Here is a 10,188-nt window from a genome sequence, read left to right as displayed (position 1 = left end):
ATCTCGTTGGGAAGGGCGGGTACCGCGATTCGCGTTCGTGTGTACGAGCTGCTCGTATCGATGTGTGTGCACAGTGCGTCTGTACGTTCGTTATACGCACGTATATAGGGGCTGCTGCCCGATTGGCTGTCGGAGTTGCCTATCTCCCCTGACCGTAGCCATACTAGCTGGAATCACGGGTCGTTCTTCAACACGCTCGACGTGCTTCTAGGAGAGGATGGTTGGCCAGGGTGTGGGCGATCCCTAACACACGTACAGAAGTTCCTAAACGGCCGCGAGTCGGCGTAGCTATGACGTCGACATGGGGATAGCGAAAGATTTGATCGTCTCGCGATGTAGGTGTTTGTTTCGTGGGATTTTGCAGTTGGACGATTTGGAAGCGTTAAAGTTGAGATGACGTGAATTTACTACTATTTGCATTTATTTGGTGATGATTGTTTGATTTCATTTTTTTCTTTTTTTATACGTACATTCTTGCTTTTGTATATTAATAAGGAACGAAAGCCCATCGATCGTGAAAAGTGGTGTTTTTTCAATTTAACTTGAAAATTTAAGTTATCTTGAAAAAGATCTGTGTATAATATTTAATGTTAAACAGTTAACCGAGACGATTCATCGTGTCATTTATATATAGAGTAATTATTAATAATTATGCGAAACAAATTATGAATTACTATTTATGAATATTTATTATTAATTGCAATATTTGTCTTATCTTTTCTGTAGCATCTATATGTAACAAAAGACTCTGTGCGTGGAATAATAATTTTCCAGATTTCTTAATTATTTCGTAGCTGCATCAGCCCTCAAAGCGGTGCAGGATAAAAGATATATATTTTAAAATTCGGAGGATTGTTGTACGAGACTTACGATTTTTGAATTTGTAAGTGCACAGCTTTTCCCTAACAGAGGATCATTACAACATGATATTGAATTCTATAGCTTGATTAAATCACGTAAGTAATGAACGTAATTTTTTATACATATAAATGAAATTGTTCGGTCATCGTACGCAGAAAGAGGGATAAGGTTATAACCATCGCTGAATGCGGCTTTAGTCAGGCTATTGCACGATGTACACCACTTCTTCAATGTGGCTGGTACGTTGGCCTGAAATTGGAGGGTGGTAGCATCGATGAAGAGGGGTCAGAGGAAGGTGACAGGAGGATAGGTGGGGAATTCCAACGGGCGACTAGACGGCCCGGGGACTTGCTGGCCGAGTGGCTGACGCGACTATAGTGGGGTAGTGCTAGTTAGCCACGGGAAATGCGGGGGCGGCTCCAAAGGCCACGTTGTCAGACGAACGTTACCACCGTGTCATTGGTCGACTCCACCCCTGAGACGGCACAGGGGTGCAGATCTATGTAGCAAGGGTGGATGGGCGTTTCCAGCACGCCCATTCGACGAGGGAAAAGAGCCAGGATCTCGACGACCAACCGCTGCTTCGAGATTAGACCGACGTCGTTGGTGGCTGTTAGGGCTGCGATGCCATTTGTCGTTGAAATGGTATGCCAACGTTTCTTCCAGTTCCTGGAACGGGGGGATGCCTGGAAATCGCTAGGATGATGCGAGAACTGCGGTTTACAGAAAAAGAAGGGATGGTAAATGTTAATGCAAAGATACTCGACGCGCGACCTCCTCCCTCCAATCCTCAAGCCGTGAAATGAACATTGTGCTTCGATTCGAGAAACTTTTGTCGAGGATGTGTTATATATATGTGTGTGTGTCGATGTCCTGATCCTTTAGTCTCATCTTTCTTTTTCTTCTTCCAATGTTTTGGGTCCTCTATGGGGTATCATTTTCACGAATTGTAAATTACATGTATGATACGCGTTATCGAAGTAAAATTGTTTACATTCGATAATTACGCTTTTTATATACGCATTTATATTTCTTAATTTAGCTTTTAAAAGTTATTTTATCGCCATTTATAATATACGTATAAACGGTATAATGTATGATATAATTACATGGATATATTTATCGATAAGGATATGGTTAATCAAAGATGCAGTTTATTTTGTCTATTGTAAGAAATATATATTTAAAAAAATATTACATAATGTTTGTAACTTTTATTTCATACAAAATTGTTATTAATTTGTCGCTGATGATTATTATTTGATAAATATTATTATGTACCATCGATAGTAATATATACAGCTATTATTACAATGACGCGGTAAAATCATATCAAATTTTTGTAGTTTTCCTAAAACTGGGATATATTATTCGAATTTAAAGGAATTTTAAATGTCGCATTATTATAAGAAACTATATTGTTACCATTGCAAGTTAAGTAGCAAACGGTTATCACAGATGATAATTATGCAGTAATAAATGATAACTTTAAAATAAGATGAAATTGTTCTTATAACTACATTTTATTCTATAAACTTAAAACATTTACTGGAACTATAGTTTTATTAGATTACGTAAAACGTATGCATATAACTTACACCGTTACTATTATTATCTACAGATAGTAAACCGGTGTGTTTCTTACGCCCTCTATAATTTTCTATGGCGAACATAAGAATTATCCCCAAGAAGGTACAGAATACACGTACATTTATAACAGCTTACCGACATGTTCCATAGTAAAACTTGCGGCATTATGTATATAGGTTAGAGATTGTCGTATTTTTGGAAATATTAACAATTTTTAAATAGAATTGTATAGATCATTAATTTATAAGGATATTATAAGACGCGCAATGTTATTTAATTACATTTATTTTATTTAACTATAATTTATTTAACTTGCGAATGGAAGGTGGACAAAGTTAAAAATAAATTATAAAACATTCCAATTCGCTTCAGAAATCCTATTTATTGATCTATCCTATTTATTAAATTTAAAGAATTATACAATAATTTTTACAATTAAATAATTTAATAGGAAAATTTAGTTTTAATTCAAATCACTACCATACTGAATCGATAACGAAAAAGTATTGAATATCACATCTATTCTGTACCTCGTCAATGGTATAATTTAAAGTATTTTGTTTGTTTTTAGGTTTGTTAACAATAATGATACTACAGTGATGTTAATCTATTTTAATGAATTGTAGAAATGTTAAAAGATTGATTTTTATTGGTTATATATTTATTGGTTTTTTATTTTCACGTAGTACCTATTTTCTCCAAAGTATGTAATTTGTATTGTAATTTTAATAAATAAATATATAAAACATTCTAACTCTTATTATATTATTAAATACATTTAAACAAGGAATAGAAGGAATCATGTATAATCGTGATCGATTTGAGGTTAGTTTAGTATCTAACCTATTCGTCGTAATTGTCATGTACATATAGGAACATTATATTTATAGATGTAAATACGAAAGAAAACTAGGTTCTTTTTAAACTTATTCAGCAATTGTTCATTGTTATTGTGTTACCATGAATGTACGAATATTTAAAAAAATTCAATTGGATTTTAAATGTAATAGAAGTATTTTTGTGAAACATCCTCGTTCTATTCATTATATTTCCAATGCTTCTCCCCTAAATGTGTATAAGAATCATTTTTTAAATAGTAAAGTATTAATGGGATATTTTTCAAATAAGCGGAATTTTTCAAATACACAAAATGCTGTTTTGCATCAGCAACTCCATCCAAAAGTATTTCAAAGATCATTACTATGTAACAAGGATGTAGTATTAACTTCAAAAATTCCTAGCAATTGTTATCCTACTGCTGTAAATAGTATTAGACAATATTCAAATTCAGGACCCACAGTTGTAAATGAAGTTATTAAATACAATGGTGGCATTTTCCAAATGATATCTGAAAGTATATGTGTAGAATGGGTCACTGAAGCTTTTAGATTCATGCATTATCAAACAGGTTTACCATGGTGGGCAAGTATCATACTTACCTCAATTATTACAAGAACATTTATAAATCTACCATTAAATATACTTGATGTGAGTATCATTACTACGTTATCAAATTAAGTTAAGTTAATGTTAAGATTGGAATATATATTTCTTAAGTAATCTTTATATAGCTTCACAATAGGGCAAAACAGGAAAACTTGGAAGGTGAAATGATGGATATTGCAGAGAAAGTAAGAAGGAAAGTAGATAGGGAAGTAGTATTGTCCCAATTGAGTCCAGTAGGTGCGATTGCTTTATATACACGCGAGGTATTTAAATGTAAAGTATTTGGATACACACTATTATATTCTTCTATTTATATCAAGTATATCAATTTTTTGCTTTGCATAATAGATGTCTAACGAACAAAAAAGATTATATATAAGAGACAATTGTCATCCATTTAAAAGCGTTGCAATGGTATTATTGCAAGCACCGATATGGATAAGTTTCTCAGTTGCAGTAAGGAATATGTGTTATGTATTGCCTCAAATAAATCCTGGTGAGTAATGTATTTTGTATATAGTGTTTTTAATACAAAAATAGCAACAAAACTAAATCCTAAAAATTGTAATGCTAGCCACTGTAAAGGATTTCCAAGAATTGACTACTGGTGGTTTTGGATGGATACAAAATCTTGTAGACATAGATCACTTTTTTATATTACCTATACTTTTTGGATTATCTCACTTAGTTACAATGGAAGTATGTTTGCAAGTATTTATTTTCTTTAGTTTACATATCTCTGTATCAACATGATACTTTTTTTTAGGTAAATTACGTATTATTTAAAATAAAGGATTCAAGATTTAACAGAATATACAAGAATTTCTGTAGAGTACTCATTGTTTGTTTTGTGTTTATCATCGCATGCTTACCATCGGTATGTTGTATCTACATTTTGACAAAATGAATAATTACTTTATTCTGTGTTATTATTCATTCTATTAATATTTGCAAATTAAATGTTTTAGTGTTTATCCTTGTTTTGGATTACCAATAATTGCCATGGACTGTTACAAAGTTTAGTACTCCTATCTCCAAAAGTCCGTAAGCTACTCAGAATACCTAAAACTAATTCTGACCTTCGGCATCCGTATCAAGAATTACATAAACGGTTATTAGGTAAATTTTCTTTAAAGCGAACCGTAGCAAAAGCATAGAAACAAGATGAAATATTTTTTTCCTATGTTGAATGTAATATCATTTAGTACGAAGTCAAATAAAGAAGAATAATTATCAATGTGTTATTAACTATCATCATAAAATATCAGCACATAAAATAAAAACGTAGGAAATATTTTTTCGGGACCTACATATATCGTGCATAAGTTCCATTAAAATTAGAGATTTAAATTTAAGGATGGAACCGCGTTATTTACAATAGAGGTGTATATAGAAACATTTACTTTCTTTAATTCAGATGTGAATATCATTGTATCAATGCGATGTATCTTTTAGAATATAGCAGCAGGATACACAAGAATTTTTTTTAGGGCACTCATTGTTTTATATTTCTTGTGTACGTTTATCATCGGCATGCCGAACCTAGATTTTGCAAAAGCGATAAGTATTAATCTTTAAAAATTACATATTTTAGTGTCTATCTTTTAATTAGTGATTATAAAATCAATCCAAGTAAGTAAACGGAGGGGCGTACTCACAATCTTCAGATACTATAATTTTCTGGGCGTCGTCTGTGTCATAAACTCGAGAAGTCGAAGCAAGTCCTATAATATAACAATGCCCCATGGTGAGTAAGTCCCCTCTTGAATTCAACAATTGATTATCGTTCTTCAACCAATAGCCGAAGTCCCTTACATTTATCGCGTGCTTAGCACAAGAATATTTTCTTTACTTTTACTAATTTGAGTAGCTGCATTGGGCATATTGTGGAGACAATGATATTCGGTGAAAAAGTTCCTATCTAAATGACTTATTTTTTTTAATTTATTCTTATAAGATATAGTACATACATATAAAATGCATTTCACTAACGGAGAACGCATTTTGTGGAATGGACTAGCAGATTCGAGAAGCGAATTACAGAGAAAGTAATGGCTTTTATCAAACTCTCTATATTTCTTCTCTGTAGCATTCTTTGTACCAGCTTCATCCGTGGATTAGCAGTTGTACGTATATCGTTGCAATATTTATAATTACACAGATTTATTGTTAATATTTTAATAACTGTTACTTATAAGTTTTGTCATTTTCTGATAGATTGTACTTCTGGTAAATATAACTGATAACTATCAATGGAAATATAATAATGCTATATTTCTAATTGATAGGTATTTGCTTAAGTATTGACATGAAAGAAAAATATGCCAGCAAATGAATAGAAAGAAAATATTAATAGAAAATAATAATACATATTATAATACGATCATTTTTAGGAGGAAACTCAGGTTGGTCCAGATACCCAAGTTGGTCTACGTCCACATGTGGATGATTGTTCAATATCCTGTGTTGTTAACGATTGTAAAACCCGTTATCCTGCTTCTTATATCTGTATTACTCTCAGAGGACGTTCCTTTTTGATGAAAAGGTGGCTATAAATATATTTTCTTTTGACGAGGACATACACAAGCTTAAATATGAAGAAATTTAATAAAGTGAAATCGAATAAACAATAATCATACTATTAATACACGTAAACACAATAATTAGAATAAATCATGCATAATCGTTATCAAATTGAGATTACAGTAATATTTCTGATGAAATGTAAAAATTTGTATTGTAATATCGAAGATCGAAACTCCGTGGGATGTTTATAAGCGTCTAGAATTGAATATCACATGTGGCTTAAAATAAATTCTATGTCTTCACGTTATTTTGGTATTATTTATCCACATAACAAATTTATCCCGTAAATGTTTCCTGTAAATTTTATCTAGCGTCTTATTATTAATTAAGACGAAGAGAAGAAAAAAATATTAACAATGGAGAAGAAGAAGGTAATAAAAGACAAAGAAGTTATCGATGTGTCCAGGATGTGATGAGTTATACGCTCGTACGATCCTTTTTTAGAAAATCAGAGAGTGGGAAACGTGTTACTCATAATTTTGAAAACCTTTTGGAGTGAATATTCGAATTTCATTTAGCGAATTTATACATGAAGACATGTCTCTTTTTAAAAAATACCTCCTAGTCCATATCCAGTCCTTTTCTTCCTTGGTTTCTGCATTGATAATGCTGAAATAATGGCTACACAAATTTTCTTCTTATTCGATATCATTGAATAAACGCTAACTTGAAACCGAGTGTGTCGTCAATAAATATTGAACGTGCGAGGGAAATATCGTTTGTCAATATTGTCAGTATTTATTGACAAACCGCGATGATGTTGAAAAAGTTGAAATATCGACAATATTATCCATCGTCTGAGGTCACTCTTAGACTTTAGGCCGGAAAGTCGTGGAAAACTGCGATTTTCACTATTTTAAACCGTTTCTAGCTCATAGAGACATTAACCAATTTCGATGAAATACTCGGCATGTGACATAAGCATGTAAAGGGTATTTAAATTATGTAAATTACAGGTACAGATAAAAAAGTTGTAAAAAGAGACTTTTACTATTTTCTCCGCGATTTCGATTAATTGCAATTTTTCGCATCTTTTTTACACGTCACTTATTAAGCTAATCCTCTCAACTACCCAAAAAGATTCAAATCGATCGACCCAATTTTCAAAAAGTTTTTCTGTTTTAAATATTGTTCGGTTGTTGTGAGTAACTGTATTTTATTTGTATAACAAATGAAGAGGTTACAGTACTTTCGCTTAGTATCACCATCTCTATCTCTATTTTATTTCCTTCTATCTCATTTCTTCCTATCGCATTTTAAAATTTTTCTCATAATATAATGTAATTATATTTGAACTTGTTATTCGTATCCTTGATCCTGGCTATTTAATGGCGATAAGGTCGGAAAAAATGTATCATGCGTATGTTCGATAATGAAAATAGATGTGAAGTCGGCGAAATAGTTTATATCGAGATAACGTATTAAATTACGTTCTTTATTTTTGCTTGCATGATGCAGTATATATAAAATCCATTTCATTGGCAAATAACGTACTTTGTGGAACGGATTAAAGTAGATTCAACAGATTCGAGGAGCGAATTACAGGCGGAAGTCATGGCTGTTGTCAAGCTCTTTCTAGTCCTGCTGTGCAGCATTCTTTGTATCATCTTCTTTTGTGGATTAGTAGCTGTGCGTATTTTGTTAGAATACTTTCAATTATACATAATATTTTAATAACTGTCATATATAAATTTTGTAATTTAGTATAATATATAAGACGATAGAGATAGACAAGTTGCTATGCCAGATGAGTCGAGGAAATAGACATATGCGTTAATGAGTTCATTAATTTACGTAGAGTACATATGACAGCATGTTCTAACTTAATTATTTTTAGGGGGAAGTTTATCCTTACCCAGGCGACTGTAGAAAGTACCAACATTGCGATGGCAGCGGTTGTTTCGTTTTGGAGTGTGGCACAGGGACGGAATTTAATCCAAACATCGGCACCTGCGACTATCCTCTCCAAAATCGTCAGGATTGTATGCAACGTGGATAATTTGTGCAACAACAATTTGAAATATTTATAGAATATATCGCCATATCAAATATATATATTTCTTTTTTACGAACAAATGTACCAGCGAGAGAATGTGAAGAAGTGGAATAATTGAATAAAATTTATTTTCAATTCACATCATTAATTATTTCGTATTCTTATTATGGTTACAAATTTTTCAACAGTTAAATCGTACAAAATTTATGTATAACGTGTGTATGTATTTACTTATATACATATACACCTATATATATATATATATATATATATATATATATATATACACTTTCGGTTAATTAGGATATATTGCTTTAGAGATAATTATCTACCTCATAAAACTTCAATGTCTCGGCAAATATTACACATATCTTCAACGATTAAATATAATTATCGATGAGCAATATTATAATACGAGTATCTGTCGCTGACAATTACTAATTTAGCAACGAGTGCCGGAAGTGCTATGCACGCTGGCTACTGCTCGCAAAGAGCGCACAGTCTACAGACGACCTTCGTTCGCGTATCAAGTAGATAATCGACCAAATAGTTTATAGCACACAAAAGAAAGAGGAAAAAATATTTGTCAAATAATTTTACTGTTTATTCACTGAAACGTGATCTCCACGCTGACAGCTTATCCGAAACAATTTGATCATTAGTGTACTGTACAATTAAATATAACAAATACAACAGTCATTTTGCATGCAAGAGGATGACATCTCGATCGTTGATCTTACTGTGTGTATTATGTTACTGTTTCACTGTGTCCACTGCTAGGAGAATGAAAGTGGTAATGAAGGTCTTTTTGTTATTAATAATTATTGCTGATATGATTGTAACTTTTCTTTAGTTTATACTCGTACAAATTTACACTGTGTTCATGCAACTGTATATCTAATTCTGTTTATGCTTTAAAAGCAAATTGATGTTCATTCCTTTTCGCAACTGCTATTGTTATCTTATTCCCGGGTATTTAGAGTAATCTTGACGTTTATTTCTTGCTATTTCAGGGTATTATATCACTATAGAATTTATCTCGTAGCCTTTTTCATTATTTTTACTGTCTATTCCTTTTATTTATTTGTAAAATATATTCACCATATATTAATGAATTTATAACCATTAGAAACGATTATACTCGGGTAAGGTGCTAATCAAATCTTTAATGATATTTCGACGTTACAAGATTTTTAATTTCTTCAATGAATAGAAATACAAAATTATCATTAAAAATTGTTTTGTTATATACCATACTATAGTATTGATAATTCAGTAATATTTATCAGCTTCTTCCTACATCACAGATTTTTTATTACGTAAGGTCTACGTTATGCTGATAGCATAGACCTAAAGTTATTTCCTAGTAATTGGTTTTTCTTATTTCAACATGATTTTATCTACATATGTTTTTATGCCATGAATTATTCATAACGCCTTAATTTTCAAATATATTTAACTGTCACAATCATTTGTTCTGAATTTTTCCACTTGTTACATATGGTAAACGAATTTATAAAAATATCTTAGGATTTACGAATGTGTAGGAATTATTTATAAATAATTGCTTTTTGACGAGTTCTACCTCACAATTCTCTCACCAATTATACTTACAACAAATATATGTATTATACATAAATAATTATAATTAAAGTAGTGTGACGTATATATAATTCTATATATTCCTATCTGAATAATATTAATTATAA

General features: G+C 31.6%; 2 protein-coding genes across 8 annotated transcripts; both read left to right on the top strand.

Moving 5' to 3' along the window:
• Positions 1-3,096: 3,096 nt before the first annotated feature.
• On the top strand, positions 3,097-6,730 carry LOC100645046 (cytochrome c oxidase assembly protein COX18, mitochondrial). Of its 7 annotated transcripts, XR_007223824.1 has the most exons (8): positions 3,097-3,939; positions 4,023-4,160; positions 4,246-4,393; positions 4,472-4,596; positions 4,664-4,774; positions 4,866-5,644; positions 5,987-6,023; positions 6,291-6,730. XR_007223824.1 is itself a non-coding variant. In XM_048405183.1 (7 exons), the coding sequence occupies exons 1-7, from the start codon at positions 3,412-3,414 to the stop codon at positions 5,503-5,505; spliced, it is 1,215 nt and encodes a 404-aa protein (XP_048261140.1). In that variant the 5' UTR covers positions 3,131-3,411; the 3' UTR covers positions 5,506-6,730. The 7 variants fall into 7 exon arrangements, 2 of the variants coding, with proteins under 2 accessions (XP_048261139.1, XP_048261140.1); XR_007223825.1 differs by lacking the exon at positions 5,987-6,023; XR_007223823.1 differs by having other exon boundaries at positions 5,987-6,730.
• Positions 6,731-7,951: 1,221 nt separating this feature from the next.
• Positions 7,952-8,627, top strand: LOC100645163 (chitin binding protein). Its single transcript, XM_003394813.4, has 2 exons — positions 7,952-8,112; positions 8,321-8,627. Exons 1-2 carry the CDS (start codon positions 8,038-8,040, stop codon positions 8,480-8,482), a joined length of 237 nt encoding a protein of 78 aa, XP_003394861.1. The 5' UTR covers positions 7,952-8,037; the 3' UTR covers positions 8,483-8,627.
• Positions 8,628-10,188: the final 1,561 nt, after the last annotated feature.

The sequence above is a fragment of the Bombus terrestris genome, chromosome 4 (assembly GCF_910591885.1).
Source record: "Bombus terrestris chromosome 4, iyBomTerr1.2, whole genome shotgun sequence".
Lineage (NCBI taxonomy): Eukaryota > Metazoa > Arthropoda > Insecta > Hymenoptera > Apidae > Bombus > Bombus terrestris.
The sequence above is the reverse complement of the archived record's forward strand: the minus strand, read 5'-3'. Positions and strand labels throughout refer to the sequence as shown.

What these genes read in the sequence shown, in the direction of transcription:
- LOC100645046 (XM_048405182.1), top strand. Translation starts at nt 3,412, where the DNA reads ATGAATGTACGAATATTTAAAAAAATTCAATTGGATTTTAAATGTAAT. An exon ending in CTCACTTAGTTACAATGGAA is followed by an intron (nt 4,597 to 4,663) that starts GTATGTTTGCAA and finishes ACTTTTTTTTAG; the next exon opens with GTAAATTACGTATTATTTAA. An exon ending in TCATCGCATGCTTACCATCG is followed by an intron (nt 4,775 to 4,865) that starts GTATGTTGTATC and finishes TAAATGTTTTAG; the next exon opens with TGTTTATCCTTGTTTTGGAT.
- LOC100645163 (XM_003394813.4), top strand. Translation starts at nt 8,038, where the DNA reads ATGGCTGTTGTCAAGCTCTTTCTAGTCCTGCTGTGCAGCATTCTTTGT. An exon ending in TCTTTTGTGGATTAGTAGCT is followed by an intron (nt 8,113 to 8,320) that starts GTGCGTATTTTG and finishes AATTATTTTTAG; the next exon opens with GGGGAAGTTTATCCTTACCC.